At 41.3% G+C, this 18,732-nt stretch overlaps 1 protein-coding gene across 1 annotated transcript; it reads left to right on the forward strand.

The window, feature by feature from the left end:
* Positions 1–8,611: 8,611 nt before the first annotated feature.
* LOC128398975 (vomeronasal type-2 receptor 26-like) lies at positions 8,612–16,085 on the forward strand. The gene is made up of 6 exons (XM_053360235.1): positions 8,612–8,829; positions 9,479–9,770; positions 10,181–10,981; positions 12,023–12,250; positions 13,770–13,896; positions 15,184–16,085. The coding sequence occupies exons 1-6, from the start codon at positions 8,612–8,614 to the stop codon at positions 16,083–16,085; spliced, it is 2,568 nt and encodes an 855-aa protein (XP_053216210.1).
* The last annotated feature ends 2,647 nt before the right edge of the window (positions 16,086–18,732 follow it).

Raw genomic sequence — 18,732 nt, forward strand, 5'->3', positions numbered from 1 at the left:
TGAAGAAATCAAAGGTCTGTGTCATTGGCTATAATATCTAGTTCAGGGATTTGTATGTATCCTTGAAAAGAAGCATCCAGAAACCTCCTCAATCTCCCATATTCAGCTATTCCAGATCCACTGTATCTTTTCCTCTGCTCACTATGAAGTCTGCATTTGTCATTCTTAGGCCTCGGCACTGTACTCTTCTGCTCTCATGCTCTTTCCCGCAACTTTCCCCACTAGAGATTGACGATCCTACCCTGTCTAATCCCATTTTATTTTTCTGCATGTGGCTGTGTTAATGTACATCCTGCTCCATTCCAGTGGAGATTTCTTAGGATAGGTCTGTAGAAATCCTTTAAAAACTGAACATAGAAACAGTCACAAAATATAAGCACTGAGGACTAAAAGGTTTATGAAGGACCTGCCCTATCTTTTTTCTTTTCCCTTGCTTTCTTCAAAACTGTAAATCTGACCGTTAGTCTGGGTAAAAATGCTTTGCCGTCACACCCACACCAAGGAAGACTCAAAGCACCAATTTAAACTTAAATTGCCAGCTAATTTAAAGGGAAATAAATATTCCAAACACCCAAAATGTAGTTATTTCAGATTCCACTGGGTTTGGCTGGATTTCAATGGTTTTTAGTCCAATAATGATATATCGTGTCCTCCCTAAAAAAGGGCACGTGTTGTGGTGAGACCTAGAGACTGACCTCCTGGTTGTGGGTGGGTATATTTGACAGCTGCAACACCCAATTGGTAGGTCCCTCATTGCTGGGTTTAATCTGGCCAGTTGGGTGCAGTCTAAATGGACCGAGGGACCTATATATACCTATGCACGTAACCCAGAACTTTCTCTTTCAGCTCGTTCATTGGAACACCCGCCCACCTCTCATTGTCATTGGGACAGGGAAACAGCTGGATTTCCCCCCACTTGGCTGATTGGCTCTTGCCATTTGGGTTTCGCTTGCCATGCAGCAAATCGTCACAACTTGTAAGGTTGTAGATAGGCACCCTATGTGAAGGGTATTCCTTTAAAGGAATCCAGGGACTCAACTTGGTTTGGTCAACCCCGGAGAGGGTGTTGTGCCTGTGCCTGAGTCTGGGGAGCATCTGGGGAGTGAACAGAGTCTGTTCCCAGGCTTTTCACCTACCTCAGGTGTTCACCCTTGGCTGACCTATGATGAAGCTCTGCAAGGGTGCAGGGAGCTAGTCAAACCAGAGCCTATGCAACCACTCACTTTTCTGTAATCAATAAAGTTGTGGCCTAAATTCTGCAAAAAACCAAAACTAAAATTTGAGTCAATTGTGTGTTTACTTAGGGGGGCGGTCTCTGGGTCTGAACACGCAACTGCGTCTTCGCAATATGTTCAAAATGCAAATAATAATAAAAAGAGAAGAAACCAAAGATAAAACTGGAGAATTGCACGAGGAAGGGGGGGATAATGGGGTTGTTTTCCCCCCAATGCCAGCTGGCTTCCAACCATTCTTGCTGTTGCTTGTTTGAATTTTCAGGTTGCTTGCCTCTCTGTAGTCAGATCCTGGATAAATGCTTCTGTGTTGTTGCATTTTTAGTGGTGAAATAATAGATGTGTACAGGTCAGATGGAATACCAGCAATTATCCGTTTGTGTGGAGTATGTTTTCCGGATCATTACATGAATCAGTAGTCTCACATAAACCTGTTCCGCCCCTGTTCCACACCCTTTCAGGGCCAAAAATGATGCGTATATTGGCAGTCACAGGTCCATCAGGCACAAACAAAATGCTCACCGCCTGTATACTTAATTGCAACCAATTAAGACAGCCACTCATAAAGGCCTTGTAGGTTGGTTGCTGATGTGCTAGATTTGGTGGTAAGTTGGCAGGATACTAACGCAAGTGAAAGAAGAGGCTGAGCTCTTTTTCCAGCCAGAACTCACCGAAACTCAGTTCTGGCACCTCTCAGGTGGCTGCCATTGCTGTTTTAAGAGAACAAAACAGGCGTTCATGAAGAGTTCTGATACCTCTTTTTCTTTAAAAAAAAAAGTACTGAGAAGGGGCTTTGGGCTGGATCCTTGGTGGCAATGGGCAGGAAGAGGGGCCCCCTCCTAGTGATCCTGTGGGATTCCCCAGGAATGGTTCACAACATGGGAGCTTCCGTAACTAAGGGTTATATTTTACCACTTTCTTTTCCACTTTGAAAGAACTCTTGTCTGTTCAGATTAAGGAATAGGAATGAATTTGAATATTAGAATTAAAATTCACTAATAAAAGTACTATATTGCATTGATCATAACGTAGTGGCTGAAACCTCATTTTCCAGCACCCAATGTTTAATAAAAGTTTGCTTTTGAAATTGTCTGTGTTGTGATTTTCTGGGTTAAAAACTGTTTAGGCACATTTTCAGGACCCCATATGTTTGACTCACAAAAGAGATCCGCCTCTCATACGAGCTTTTAGAGATCCATGGGTAAATTATGTGTACATGAATCAACTTACACTCCCTGGGCATCAAAATAATAGCATAGCCAAAAATCTTACTGCTATTAAGTATGTATCCTCTCCCTCCCTCCTTCCCTCCATTCCATACTGGTACCTCTGGACTACATTATGATGTGGAGGCCTGAATTGAATGATAGGTGTTAAGTTGTGGGTGAACATATCAGACGACACAGCGATTCTTCCAAAGCAGCTCTTTATTTGTAAGCTGGAACAGAACTGAACTGAAGAGCTCAGTCAGCCTGCTTATATAGAGCTCCAGAACAACGTAACTGTAGCAACTTTCTAAAACTATCCAATCACTGAAAGTCACTTTCGATCCTTCATTTGCATAACTATCTACAGTATCCCCCTGCTGGCCCAGGGTGAGAACTTCAGTACATAATAATAGGGGTCTGTTAATAGGAAGGAAATTAAATAAAGGGGAAGGCTGCATGTGAAATCCTTCTAATTCCTGTATCCAGCAAGTGTTAAAATATAAGCCAGGCTACCTTCCTGTGTAGAGGTGATTGCCTCGGTGATGGGCCATTAGGAGAATAAAGGAAAGGGGTCTCTGTGCGAGACAGGAAATGGTTGGGCCCTTCCTTCAGTTGGTTGGAAGGACAAAGCCTGGGTTTTGTTTGCAGATATGTGACCTAGAAATAAATCAGCAAGCTGGAGAAAGTGTCAGAGAGCAATGTTTGATGTCTTTTTTTAATCCAAAGCTAAAGCTAAGAGAAAAAATAGGCTTTTTAGGGGTGTTAATGCTGTGAACCCCTCCATCGTAGGCTCAGGTAGTATACAGTATATGTGTAAATAAACCATATATCTTAAAACAGCCCTTCATCCGGCGGCAGGATCGGACCTACAGGCACAGTGCAGCCTTTTACTGGGCCACAGGGCAGCCTTCTGCCCCCCCCCCGCCGCCTCTGGCTTCAGGCCTTCTTAGGCCTCCTGTGACTACAGCCATTTCCCCCCAGTATCAGGTATGAATTGGGGCCACACAGCCTACTTCTGGGCTGCTTGGCAGCCTGCTTAGGCCTTCTACAATTGGCACTGCTTGCGAGGGTGTGTTGTTGTTTTTTATTCGGAGGGCTCACTGGGGTCTCCTCCCAGCGCCAGGGCATTCCCTTCCCTCCCACCCTTGGCCTACTGTTTATACTTTTGGCTTTGGGGGTGCAATTCTTGCTGCTAACTTATTGCACATACGTAGGTTGCTGGTTGCTGTCTCTTAATTAATAGGATAGTGCCTCGTGTGGAGTGTTGGGAGTTTAACAACAGTTCCTGTACACGGGACAGGTGCCGTTTTTCCCATTGTGTGAGCACTGCAGTGGCTCGCATCCCCAGACTAAATGCTCTCGGGCAAGGCCCTCTTTTCGCAGCTTTCACAGCACAGGAGGCAAAAATGGACTGAAGGATCCAGAAGTGGCCCAAGGAGTGTCGAAGGCAGGAGCCCAACACTCAAGAGGCGCCATGCAGAAGTAACCCCCTTTTCTTCCCTAGCCCCCTCCCCTGTTTCTCTTGCCGCCATGCTGTCCCTGTGGGAAGCTTATCCCAACAGGGAGGCAGAAAAAACCTTGAGGCAGGATTTCACAACGACTGCCGCTTTCCTGTTTCGGTTTGCCTGTTTCTTTTTTTTTTTTTAAGATATTTATTAAGATTTTACAAAAACATAAGTAAAAAAAAGTCACATAAAAAGAAAAAGATACAAAAAAGACATAGAAAAATACATAGAAAAGAAAGAAGAAAAATAAAAATACAAAATACAAAAAGCAAATAGGTAAAAAAATTTAAAAGCAAATCCGTTTTTAGTAACTTTAAACTCATTAGCTTGTTTCCTTGGCCTCCTCACACCTCCCCTTTTTGTATTCCCATTTATATAATTAAATCAGCAAATCCTTACCCTCTTTCGTTTATCTTAACTCCGTATCTTAACATAACACCGTATCTTAACTCTATATTTTCATCCATTTATCAATTCATTTTTGCATATTCTTATTAACTTTGTTGCTAATGCCACTTATTTTCAATCTAACATCATTTTAACATTCATTAATTTTACAGTGTTTCTGAAGATAGTCTTTAAATTTCTTCCAATCTTCTTCCACCAACTCTTCTCCCAGGTCTCGGATTCTGCCAGTCATTTCCGCCAATTCCATATACTCCATCACCTTCATCTGCCACTCTTCCAGGGTGGGTAACTCTTGTGTCTTCCAATACTTTGCAATAAGTATTCTTGCTGCTGTTGTTGCATACATAAAGAAAGTTCTATCCTTCTTTAACACCAATTGGCCGACTATGCCCAGGAGAAAGGCCTCTGGTTTCTTCAGGAAGGTATATTTAAATACCTTTTTCATTTCATTATATATCTTCTCCCAGAAAGCCTTAATCTTTGGGCACGTCCACCAAAGGTGAAAGAATGTACCTTCATTTTCTTTACATTTCCAACATTTATTATCGGGCAAATGATATATTTTTGCAAGCTTGACTGGTGTCATGTACCACCTGTAAATCATTTTCATAATATTGTCTCTTAAGGCATTACATGCCGTAAATTTCATACCGGTGGTCCACAACTGTTCCCAGTCAGCAAACATAATGTTATGACCAATATCTTGTGCCCATTTGATCATAGTAGATTTGACCGTTTCATCCTGTGTATTCCATTTTAACAGCAAGTTATACATTCTTGAAAGTATCTTAGTTTTGGGATCTAACAGTTCTGTTTCCAATTTTGATTTTTCCACCTGGAAGCCAATTTTTTTATCCAAATTATAGGCCTCTCTTATTTGATAATAATGAAGCCAGTCTCGCACTTTGTCTTTTAGTTTCTCAAAACTCTGCAATTTCAATTTGTCTCCTTCTTGTTCCAATATTTCCCAATATTTCGGCCATTTGGCCTCCATATTGAGCTTTTTCTGAGCCTTTGCTTCCATCGGTGACAACCACCTTGGGGTTTTATTTTCCAATAAGTCTTTGTATCTTATCCAGACATTGAACAATGCTTTCCTGACAATATGGTTTTTAAATGCTTTATGTGCCTTAACCTTGTCGTACCACAAATATGCATGCCACCCAAAAACATTATTAAAACCTTCCAAATCCAAAATGTCTGTGTTCTCAAGAAGCAGCCAGTCTTTCAACCAGCAGAATGCTGCTGATTCATAGTAAAGTTTAAGGTCTGGCAGGGCAAATCCGCCTCTTTCCTTTGCATCAGTTAATATTTTAAATTTTATTCTGGGCTTCTTGCCCTGCCAGACAAATCTAGAAATATCTCTCTGCCACTTCTTGAAACAGTCCAACTTGTCCAAAATTTGCAATGATTCAAACAGAAATAACATTTTTGGCAATACATTCATCTTTACAGCTGCAATTCGACCCAACAAGGAAAGCTTCAAATTTGACCATATTTCTAAGTCTTTTTTCACTTCTGTCCAACATTTCTCATAATTATCTTTAAATAAATTTAAGTTCTTAGCAGTCATATTAACCCCCAAATATTTTACTTTCTTAACTAATGTTAAACCTGTCTCCTTCTGAAACCTCTCTTTCTCAATCGGTGTTAAATTTTTCTCAAGAACTTTAGTTTTTGACTTATTCAACTTAAATCCTGCCACATGACCAAATTCTTGAATCAGTTCTAATACTCTTTTCGTACTAGATTCTGGCTCCTGTAACGTCAAAACTAGGTCATCTGCAAAAGCTTTCAGTTTATATTGTTTGGCTCCGACCTGAATGCCTTTAATTAGACGGTCCCTTCTAATCATATTCAGCAAAACCTCCAGAACCGAAATAAAAAGCAGTGGGGAAATTGGGCAGCCTTGTCGTGTCCCTTTCTCTATCTTAAATTCCTCTGTCATCACATTATTAACTATTAACTTAGCCTTTTGTTCTGAGTAAATTGCACTTATACCATTTTCAAACCCTTGGCCCACCCCCATTCCCTGAAGATTCTTCTTCATAAAATTCCAAGAAATATTATCAAAAGCTTTTTCCGCATCTATAAAAATTAAAACTGCTTTGGTATTGATATTCACTTGCAGCTTCTCCAAAATGTTAATTATATTCCTCGTATTGTCAGACAAATGTCTACCTGGGAGAAAGCCGGCTTGATCTTTATGTATCTCTTCAACTAATACCTTTTTTAATCTATTAGCCAAGATATCAGCAAAAATTTTGTAATCCACATTAAGCAGGGATATGGGGCGGTAGTTCTTAAGTTGTGTCTTTTCAGACTCAGTTTTCGGTATAAGTATAATGTAAGCTTCCTTCCACGACTCTGGCGCCTTTTTCCCCTCCAAAATTTCATTACAGACCTCCTTTAGTGGCTGAATTAACCAGTCTTTCAAAGATCTATAGTATTTGGAGGTTAAACCATCCGGCCCTGGAGATTTACCCAACTGCATGTTCTGAATGGCACCTTCAACCTCCTGTTCTGTAATTTTGTAATTCAGCATTATCTTATTTTCTTGAGAGATTTTTTTGTAATCCATTTGTTCTTAAAAATTGGTCTAAGTCAGTCTCTTTCTGTGGCCTGTTTCTAGAAAAAAAACACCACCACCCCATCAAGAGCCGTTGCACTTCGCATCTGGGAAAACCATTCCCGAAATTCCAGGGTTTGTTTCTGGTGGACAATAAAGCGGTGATGGAGCGGTTCCGTGAACTGGCACCCAAGGCAGCACAGACACCAGACGCCTTGCCCTTTGACTTTTGTTGCAGGTGTGCCCGGCATAGAAGTCTGGGTTGTGGGGCATAGCATCTCTCACTGGGCCATGATCCTCATTGCCTCGCATATGTGGGGACCTAAGCTTGACATACACCCTAAGGTCCACATACATTGGATGGGACAACGATGCAAGTGTTGGGGTGCGCTGGTGCCCATGCTGCGCAGATCTGCAAAGGTGGACCTAGATAGCGTATGCTCTATGCTTGGCAATGACCATCCTATGGTTTGAACTCCTCCCGCACCAGTGCTGGAGAGGGGCCACTAAAGTTTTACAGTGCAAAGAATTTAAAGGGTGATGCATGACACGAGGCACCAAATCGACGGTGTCTTCATTCAAGTGGCAATTCTGAGCTGTTTTTCGGTGGATGGAGTACATTTGACCCCCAATTGCAACAGACTTTGTTTGAGCAATGTGTGCCAGACCCTCAGGGATTGGTGAGTGGCAGGGTCTAGTCCTTCTTAGTAGGAGAGGGTGTTCAGCTGTAGGTATCTTGGTGGGGAGACCCCAGTTGGGGTCTCGGGTGGCGGTTTTAGGCCTTGATTGGTATTCTATAGTCTATCTGTGAGTCAGGGGCAGCATATTGATGCACCCCCATGCAGCGGCGTTTGCAGGGCCCATTAAAGGGTGGGAGGATGGTGGGAGTCACTGGCCCTAGAGCAGTGGTATATAGGTCAAACTCCCGGCTTTGGCAAAGTGGGAGGGCATGCTGCATTAGTTAATGCTTTACAGTCCCCTCCCACAACCTGACAGCCCTGCACATCCTCAGCCCCTGTTGGGTATGAGAGGGGAAACTTCCAAGGCCTAAGCCAAGGTTCCTACACCTGAATTCAATAAAGTTGTGGTCATAATTTCAAGAGGCCAGTGCTATGATAAACATGTTCCTTTCCTCCCTCTCTTGGGACCAAAGGATTCTTTATTATTGTTAGGCAAAACGACATGCAACTAAGAGGAAATGAAAACTTCTGTTAAGAAAGACACACAAGTGACTATCTTCCCTTTAATTATGAAAATAACTGTAATTAATGTTCCCGCTGATCAAAGCACCTCATGGATTTGCACAGTACACTTTTGAAGCTAATGAGAAAGTCTGTGAAAGGTACTATAATGGAGACTTTAAAAGACTGGTGCCCTTGGACTGTTTGGGATTACAGCACCTGCAGCCAGCTTTGAATGCTGTGAATTGTAGTCAAAAACATCTGAAGGACACAAGGTTGGAGAAACCTGATAAAAAAAATATATCACCTCCAGCCATCATAGCTAGACTTGGGAATCAGAAACCAGCAAGGATCCATCAGTGTCATCACCTTTTTCTTTCCAGTTTTCACAGTCTGCATTTCAGACATATGAGCAGACTAAAAGGCCAATTAGGTCAGACTACTTCAGTCACAAAAGCTGTAATACTCATAGGGGCATCTTAGTGTATAGGGAAAAATTGTACCAAGGATGGTGGGATTATCGGTCTTGCTACTGATTCTACTTCCTAATGCTATATGCAAACCTCCCATTGTTAAATGCCATGTCCATGATCCTCACACTCCACTTCATCAGTATCATCAGGAAGGAGACCTCATCATTGGTGGCATAGCCTCTCACAGCATCATCGTCTCCAGTTCAATAGCCTTCACCGAAAAACCCCTACCAACATTGCTTGAAGAGCTAAAGTAAGAACTGGATAATTTCTCTTCTGTATTTTGATTCCTTCTTTGGACCCTGGAGAGATCAGTTTTAGAGGAGTGGTAGTTAAACTGTGGCCCTGCAGTGGTTGTTGGACTCTATCAGTTCCATCAATAATAATGTACATAGTAGTACAACAACATCAGGTGGGCCACAGTTCTCCACCATTGTCCTAGAGGCAGAACTACTGTTTGGATGGAAGGAGATGTGTTGTAAGAGAAATGTGGTCAGGAGGCTCTCCACTATTTTCCCCCACTGAATTAAACATTCAGGTATGATATGAAGACATGTAATATTGTTGTGGAAATAATTGCATCAGTTTTGCTTCAGGGCCTCGAGAGAATGAAATAAGGGAAGGACTTCTATACAGATTATGAAACCAGAATTAAAAATATAGATCAGGGACATTTAAAAGTCTGCACTCCCCTCCCATAGAATTGTCCCCTACATCCCCTTTCTACCATTGTAGGCAAGGAGGAGGATCACTTGTAGTGATATCTGTTCAAGAGTTTCCTGCCCTGCAAAAAAATGAAGGAAATAATAAAGAATACTAATCAGGATGACGTAGAACTGAGTTGTGATAAATTTACAAAGTGTTACATGCCCTTCTGATAGAAAATGAAAATCTCTTTTTAGAGTGGTGCCAAAGAATTACCAGCACATCCTGGCCTTGCAATTTGCAGTGAAGGAGATCAACAAAAACCCTCAGCTCTTACCCAATGTCACTTTAGGCTTCCGCATCTATGACAGCTATTTCAATGCCAAATGGACCTCTCATGCCACAATGTTACTCATATCCACACTGAAAACATTTGTCCCCAACTACATCTGTGACATCAAGAAAAACTTGATAGCCATCATTGGGGGACTGGACTCCCAAACTTCTCTTCATGTGGCAACAATCTTGGATATCTATAAGGTTCCACAGGTGAGATATGTATCTCTCTGTCAAGTTATGGGAATTTAACACATCCAGATAGATTTGGATAAACCAATGTGCACATTTCAAATAATCAGGTAGGCCATGCTAATGGCAGATCCAAGCTAAGAAATAAAGTCTTGATAACACATAAGTTATTGCTTCAGATGTCCCTGATATATGATGACAGCTAACTGGCAGGTAAGTGTCGCTTGGCTTAGCAAAAATAGCATGCACAGGTGAAATGGTGAGGATTGGAAGGCCCAATTTATAATTGCCCCAGTGGTGCTCATAATACACAAGTCTAATATATTACTGTTGCTTCTGTCTCTTTCTCCTACTATCACAACTATGTTTAGCTGATATATGGCCCTGCTCCAGTGATGAATGATAAAACTCCAGGCCTTTTCTTCTACCAGATGACGCCCAAGGAAGACCACCAGTATAAGGGGATCCTGTCTTTGCTTCTGCATTTTAAGTGGATATGGATTGGGATCCTTACTTTCTATGATGAGAATGCAGAAAGATTTGTGCAAACTGTGGTCCCACTTTATTCCCAGAATGGCATTTGTTTTGCCTTCATAGAAAGAAGTCACAAATTTACTTACGTCTCTGAAATTGACGATATGTTCAAACTGGGTGCAAAAATACATGACAAAATAAATGATAGCAAAGCCAATGTAGTCTTGTTTTATGGAGAATCATATGCTGTGGCCTTTTTTAGATGGTTGCCTTACCTATCAGAATTGAAACAAAGTTCAAATAAGCCAAAAGGTAAAGTGTGGATCATGACAGTCCAGGTAGAGCTCACTTCTTTTGTCTATCAACAGACTTGGGATACAGAAATACTCCATGGGGTTCTCTCATTCACAACTCACTCAAATGACCCACCAGGATTTCATCAATTTGTCCAGAGCAAAACCCCTACCAGTCCGAAAGGAGATGGCTTCATCTTGGACTTCTGGCAACAGGCATTTGGCTGTGTATTTCCAAATCGAGTGGTTGGCAGTGTGAAGGGAGATATTTGCACTGGGCAAGAGAAGCTGGAGAATCTTCCTGGTCCTTTCTTTGAAATGAGCATGACCAGCCACAGCTACAACATCTACAATGCTGTCTATGCTGTGGCCCATGCTTTACATGCCATGTCTACACCCCGAGTCAAACACAGACCAGTAATGATCAGGGGAGGAATGAAATTTCAGAATCAATATCTGTGTCAGGTAATGGGCTGAACACCCTTCCTGAAAGAGGTTCAAAACATGTTCTGTTTCCTTTTCTATCTACCACTTTGGTAATTGTCACTTTGCTATGTAACCACTGCAGGAGTCACCAATGTGGGTGCAGCAATGCCCTTGAAATCTTCCCCAGCTGCCCAAAGCCACTTCCTCAATTCACTGCCCTTTGGCCATGAGATAGTTGCTTTATGTCTCTTGAAATGCAAATAGAGCTACTAGACTTCCCTGCCTATTGACATCAGACAGACAACTTCACTGTATTCATTTAGGCACCTGCTTAAAACTTTTTTGTTTAGGCAAGTCTACCCAGAGACATGGGTCTTGATGGATTTTAATCTCTTTTCATTTTACTGCTAATTTTAATTGTTTTAAATCTTTTAAATTTCTTCTTTTATGCTGCTTGAACTTAAAGTAGCAATACTGAAAGAGAACAAAAGAAAATGAATTCTATCCAAGCATGATATAGCCAACTTCTAGACTTTGCTTTCATCACCATTCCTTCCTCAACCTGTTTCTTCAACTATTTACACCATAGCTGTCAACTTTTCCCTTTTCTTGCGAGGAATCGTATTTGGAATAAGGGAATTTCCCTTTAAAAAAGGGAAACGTTGACAGCTATGATTTACACCAACCTTTTAGACGAGCATGGGGCTGATTCCCCATTTACCTCTGAAGTTGGTGCATAAAAGGAGTAATATATCACATAGCATTGCGTATAGAGAAAATGATATATTTTAGATAACAAAACAAACAGAGCACCCACTTTCTGTTAATAAAGTTTTTATGGCTGTGTGGGCATTTGCTGCGGGAGATGTTAAGATGTTAAGAATCTGTAATTCAAAATGAACTTCCAAATGTAAGAAAATCTTTCTATATATATAAATAAAAATATAAAAAGAAAACTGCTTTCCTTCAAGGAGTATATTTGGAAACCTGCCATGAAAGTGAACATCATGATTGTCCTTTGCTGAACTTTGCTGATTGTCCTTTGCCTTTTCTATACGTTCTCTTTCTTTTTCAATCCAGTTCCATCATTTTCTGAGACGTATCTCATTTAACAACAGCGCTGGGGATAAGATTTCCTTGGATCAGAATGGGGAGATACTAGCTGGATTTGATATTACCAATTGGATTCTTTTCTCAAACCAATCCTTTCAGAGAGTGAAGGTAGGAGGGGTGGATTCCCTGGCTCCTCCACAGCAAGCATTAACCATCAATGAAGGAGCCATAAAATGGCACCATTGGTTTAACCAGGTAGGATGTTACCATTAGCCATTTGTGACTTTGAAGACTTGAACATAACATACAAAAATATTTTCATTGTACATTTTTCAGTCTTTATAAAATTGTATTATAGACGGCACAAGCTAAGAATTAATGTTATAAGCTGAATTCATAGCCTGTATACTGGTTCTTGTTTAACTGAAAGTGACTATAAGGACTGAAAACTTGAAGATAGATTTTGGTGATATTGAATATATTGTTTTGAGCTCGGAGAATCATTCTGGATTAAACCCTGGTTCCCCTTGCAATCCTGAGATCCTGTATCCTTGAGGGGTGAAGGGAAGATTGTTGAAATAGTTCCTTTGTCAAGGTAATGGCTTTGACTGGCTAGTTAAGTCTTGTGGCTTGCAGTTATAAATACAGGGGTACCTCGGGTTACAGACACTTCAGGTTACAGGCGCTTCAGGTTACAGGCTCCGCTAACCCAGAAATTGTGGGACGCGGGTGGCACTGTGGGTAAAACCTAGGACTTGCCGATCACATGGTCGGCGGTTCGAATCCCCGCAGCGGGGTGAGCTCCCGTCGTTCGGTCCCAGCTCCTGCCCACCTAGCAGTTCGAAAGCACCCTGAAGTGCAAGTAGATAAATAGGTACCACTTTATAGAGGGAAGGTAAACGGCGTTTCCATGTGCTGCTCTGGTGCCAGTTTGCTGGAGCAGCTTCGTCACGCTGGCCACATGACCCGGAAGTGTCTGCGGACAGCGCTGGCTCCCGGCCTCTAGAGTGAGATGAGCGCACAACCCTAGAGTCTGTCAAGACTGGCCCGTACGGGCAGGGGTACGTTTACCTTTACCTAGCCCAGAAATAGTACCTTGGGTTAAGAACTTTGCTTCAGGTTGAAAACAGAAATCGTGCAACAGCGCGCAGCGGCAGCAGGAGGCCCTATTAGTTAAAGTGGTGCTTCAGGTTAAGAACAGTTTCAGGTTAAGAACGGACCTCCAGAACGAATTCAGTTCTTAACCCGAGGTACCACTGTATTTCAGCCAAAAAAGTGTCCATGTTTCAATTTTCAGCACTTTCTAAACTGTGGCTCCTTTTACAAAATTACTATAAAGTTTTGACACATTTGTACATCTCACAAGGCAGATTACGCATGCTGTGCTTCAAGGATTTAGAATAGCAGGTGTATAACTCTGAAGCTTAATTTGTATTAAGGGACACCACCACAACCCATTAATGTCACTGTGGAAGACGGGATCCTTACTATAGAGCATATTAAAAACTTTACTGTATAAACTGCAAAAAAACAATAATTTATTGGAGTTTCCACTATGAGTCAATGGGAGATGTCAGGAAATGTTTCAAAATGGAATTGAAACAGGCTAGTCAGTGAATTTCTGAAATGAATGTTGTTGTTCTTTTGCAAATTCCTTTTGAGGAATAGCTTAACTTCCCCTTTTAGCTTTTCTTTGAGTCCAGTTATTATATATATATATATATATATATATATATATATATATATATATATCTGTCTTTTATTTGTGTAATAGACACAGCCTAAGTCTGTATGTACTGAGAGCTGCCGCCCTGGTTTTTGCAGGAAAGTGAAGGAGGGGGAAGCATTTTGCTGCTACGATTGCATCCCATGTCCAGAAGGAAAGATTTCAGACCAGGAGGGTAAGAAATTGAATGTATATAGATATAGCTTGTTGCCTTTAATTGAAAACATGAATATTAAAAAAAAAATGCAATCACCAAGGTTCCTTTTTATAACTTATAAAATATTGAGAAATTTAGCTGAAGAGGGACCTAATGAAAGTGTGTGTGTAATAATTTGTGATTGTGGGTGTTGAATGCTGTTACTAAGGAAGAATCCTATAGCAAGATCCACCAGGTTGGACAGGATTAGTATAAAGTGGATTTTTCAGATGAACCAGGAGGTTTCTCTAACAGCTGCAAATATGCCAACGTATCTCCTTCATCCAGGCTGAGCTGAGTGCAATGCTTCTTAAATTGATAGAAACCTTGAAAGGCGAGTGTTACGGGGGTGAAATGGGGCAGGGGGGATTTGGATACAATGCATGAAGGCTATTCAGCTGGAATCTCAGCCTAAATTAAGTCAATGAAAAGGGTGGTTTAACGCTAACACTATTTTAAAAGCTTGTTTTCTCTCCAATAGCCTTTGGCTGGCTCAACCAACGACATCCCTTCTTTAGAATGGATTTTGGATCTGGTGCACTTTATGCCGTCTTAATTTATTCCAGGCTTGTTTTACTCCATCCTCTTGCCATAGTATTTCTCCATAAATGTGATATCTTCTTCTACAGCAGTCCTTGAAATCTGTTTTAACACTTTGGCTAGAGATGGCTGAATCTATTTCAAGACCTTGATACTTTCACATAATTTTGCCCATAATTTGTTTGATTTATTTCATACTTAATCCTACATTTTCTATCAAAATCTGTTTAGGCACATATATTTTTCCTTACAAATAATGTTTGGATGTGCATTTTCTTTCTGGTAATGTATTGAAACATGTATTTTGATGCCCTTAAACTTCAGAAAATTGTGCGGTAATGTTTGGAGAAGTGTGAAATACTTAAATCCAGAAAACAGTTGAAAGGTATTGATTAGGTTATCTAATGAAGAAATTTACAAAGTCTCAATTACACAATCACTCATTAATGAAGGAATAAATAAGTGTGAGCAACCAGAACAGTGACAGGAAAATCTGAGTTGGCTTCTGATTGTAGATCAGGAAGGGTCTCTGTGGCCTTGCATTTTGCATTTTGCCTCAGTCGGTATTCTACATCGGATAGGTGAGAAGGGCATGGTTCCATCATTTTAGTCTTTATTGTTTGAAACTCCTTGTACACTTTTTAAATCATTTTAATTATGTATTTTCAAGTAGTGGCATGTTGCTCATATTTTTGGGATTAAGAACTATGTTGTTTTTTTCCTCAGACATGAATGACTGCTATGAATGTGAAGATGAAAAGTATCCAAACACAAATAAGACTATATGTATTCCCAAGCATGCAACTTTCTTGTCCTTTGAAGAACCTCTGGGCCTCAGCTTAGCCTGTTCTGCTCTTTCCTTTGCTTTCATTACAGCACTGGTATTAGAAATATTTGTGAAGCACAGGGACACTCCCATTGTGAAAGCCAACAACCAGGACCTCACCTACGCTCTGCTCATCTCCCTCTTGCTTTGCTTCCTTTCCGCAATACTATTCATCGGATATCCTGACAAAGTGATGTGTCTCCTCCGACAAACTGCTTTTGGCATCATCTTCTCAGTGGCTGTTTCTTGTGTGCTGGCAAAAACTATCACTGTCGTTCTGGCTTTCATGGCCACAAAACCAGGATCCAGGATGAGGAAGTGGGTGGGGAAGGGACTGGCAAACTCTATTGTCCTCTCTTGCTCCCTTATCCAAGCACTCATCTGCACTGTATGGCTGGTGATCTCTCCTCCGTTCCCTAATGCTGACATGAAGTCAGTGGCTGAAGAAATTGTACTGGAGTGCAATGAGGGGACTGTGACATTCTTTTACTGTGTCTTGGGCTACATGGGCTTCCTAGCTTTGGTCAGTTTCACTGTGGCTTTCCTTGCCCGGAAATTACCTGACAGTTTCAATGAAGCCAAGTTCATCACTTTCAGCATGCTGGTTTTTTGTAGTGTTTGGTTATCCTTTGTTCCTTCCTACATGAGCACAAAGGGGAAATACATGGTGGCTGTGGAGATCTTCTCTATCTTAGCGTCCAGTGCTGGCTTGTTGGGTTGCATCTTTTCCCCAAAATGTTACATTATTTTGTTGAGACCTGAGCTGAACAATAGGGATCACCTAATAAGAAGAAAATGCTAAAGAAATCAAATTCTGTGTCACTGGTTATAATATCTAGAAGAGCAATTTGTATGTATACCTGAAAAGAAGCACCTAGAATCCTCTGTAGGCTACCAACCAACTGGATTTAACCATCCTCTGCTGTCAGTCGGAATGTGGGAAGGAGATGGTGTATCTCCTTTCCTTGCCTGCCTCCAACCTTTATCAGCATTTTTAAAACAACATTTAAATATTAGTCCTGCCCCCAATTTGCTCTGAGGATGCATATAGGGCATGGCTGTTTTTCCCTCAGCTGGCCCAATCCAGGGCCCAAAATTGCACCCCAGATCACATAGGCTGTGCAGATGCCCATTTCTCATTACTATTGCCTGAAAATCTCCACTGTTGTTGTTTAGTCATTCAGTCGTGTCCAACTCTTCATGACCCCATGGACCAGAGCACGCCAGGCACTCCTGTCTTCGAAAATCTCCACTACTTGCCCTGTTTCAACACACTGAGTCCCCCATATTCAGTAATCCCAGATCTACTGCATCTTTTCCTCTGCTCAGTTTCAATTCTGTATCTCTTATTCTTAGGCCTTGGCACTGTACTATTCTGCTCTGATGCTGTTTCTCACAACTTTTTCACACTACAGATAAACAATTTCACCCTTTCTAATCCCATCTTATTTTTCTGCATTTGGCTGTGTTAATGTACGTCCTGCTCCACTCTAGTGGAAATTTCATAGGATAGGTCTGTAGAAATCCTTTAAAAACTGGACATAAAAGCAGTCACAAAATATAAGCACTGAGGACTAAAAGGTTTATGAAGGACATGCTCTGTCTCCCTCCCCCCCTTGCTTTCTTCAAATCTTTAAATCTGACAATTAATCTGAGTAAAAATGTTTTGCCATCACAGCCACACCAAGGAGGACTCAAGACATCACTTTAAATTGAGGGAAAGGTTGCATTCATTAAATATAACATTAAGAAAAACTTAATGAGGAAGGGAGGGGAGAAAAAAGGGAAAGATCCAAATAAATTACGAGCTAATTTAAAGGGAAAGAAATATGCCAAACACTCAAAATGTAGTTATTTCAGATCCCAATCCTTTTGGGTTTGGCTGGATTTCACTGGTTTTTAGTCCAATAATGATATCTGCTTTTTGGCAATATGCTTCAAATGCAAATAAACATCAAAAGAGAAGAAACAAAAATTAAACCTGAATAATTTCACGAGGAAAGAGAGGAGATTGGGATATTTTGGGGTATTTTTTTTTTCCAGTGCCAAGTGGCTTCAAAACATTCTTGCCGTTGCTTGTTTGAATCTTCAGGTTGTTTGCCTATCTGTAGTCAGAGCCCAGATAAATGATTCTGTGTTATTGGGATTCTCAAACTTTTGTGTTTGATAGAAGCACCTAGCAAGATTAAACTCTCCATCTCTCAGTTGTTGTTGGTGGTGGAGGAAGAAGTTGTAGCATCTCCTTTTTTTAGCTGTGAAATAAAAAATGTGTACAGGCCGGATGGAGTGCCAGCAACTCTCCGTTTGTGTGGAGTTTGTGTTGCGAGTCATTACACAAATAAGTGGTCTCACGTAAGCCTGTTCCACCTCTGTTCCACCCCCTTCCTGGGCCACAAATTGACGCATTCATCATCAGTCATGGGTCCATCAGGAGCACGTAAAATGCTCCCCACCTACACATATAATTGCAACCAGCAAAGACTTAGGATGGCAGGCACTCATAATGGCCTCATGTCTTGGTTGCTAATATGGTTGGTTTGGTTGCAAGTTGGCAGGATACCCATGTAAATGACAGAAGAGGCTTGGCTTTTTTTTCAGCCAGAACTCAGTTCAGGAAGCTTTCGTGTGGGCGCCATTGCCATTATAAGAGAACAAGGGAGGCGTTCATGCAGATTTTTGGCATCTCTTTTTCTAGAAAAAGAGCACTGAGAAGGGGCATTGGGCTGGACCCTTGGTGGCAATGGGCAGGAAGAGGGTCCCCCTCTAGTGATCCTGTGGAGTTTCCCAGGAGTGGTTCACACCATAGGGGCTTCCGTAACTAAGGGTTATGTTAAGGTTACCAGATTTTTTTCAATGAATCCGGGGACACTTTTCAACTTCAATGGATTTTGTATGGGGGCTGATTTGCAAATCCAGGGACTGTCCCCGGGAAACGGGGACGTCTGGTAACCTTAGGTTATGTTTCACCACTTTCTTTTCCACTTTGAAGAAACTCTTATCTCTTCAGATTAAGGAGTATAAATGAATGCTGCTAACAATCCAGGAGATGAAACCCCCCCTCCCACAGCTAGACAATTAAAGAGGCAAAGTGAACAAAGAAGTGGAAAGCATTTATTTCTTCCCTCACCGGTGAAAAAAAGAGAGGGAAGGGCTTGTATTTTTATTTTCTGGTGGTGTTTATGTTGTTGGTTCTCCCTAAATAGCTTTCCTCCATATTAAAAAGGAAGAGTATGTATGTATGTATGTATGTATGTATGTATGTATGTATGTATAGGAAACTATCTTTTTGCTTGCTCTCCCTCCCTTTGGTAAAAAAGGAAAGATTGGTGGGATGTGGGCTTGGGGGGGAGACTTCTGGGGGTAGGGATGGACGGAAGGAGATTTAGCTGGCAGCCTTATGCTGAAATGGGAGGTTGGGTATTCTGTGAGAATGATGGGGAGGGTGTTTT

This window comes from Podarcis raffonei, chromosome 13 (genome assembly GCF_027172205.1).
Source record: "Podarcis raffonei isolate rPodRaf1 chromosome 13, rPodRaf1.pri, whole genome shotgun sequence".
Taxonomy (NCBI): domain Eukaryota; kingdom Metazoa; phylum Chordata; class Lepidosauria; order Squamata; family Lacertidae; genus Podarcis; species Podarcis raffonei.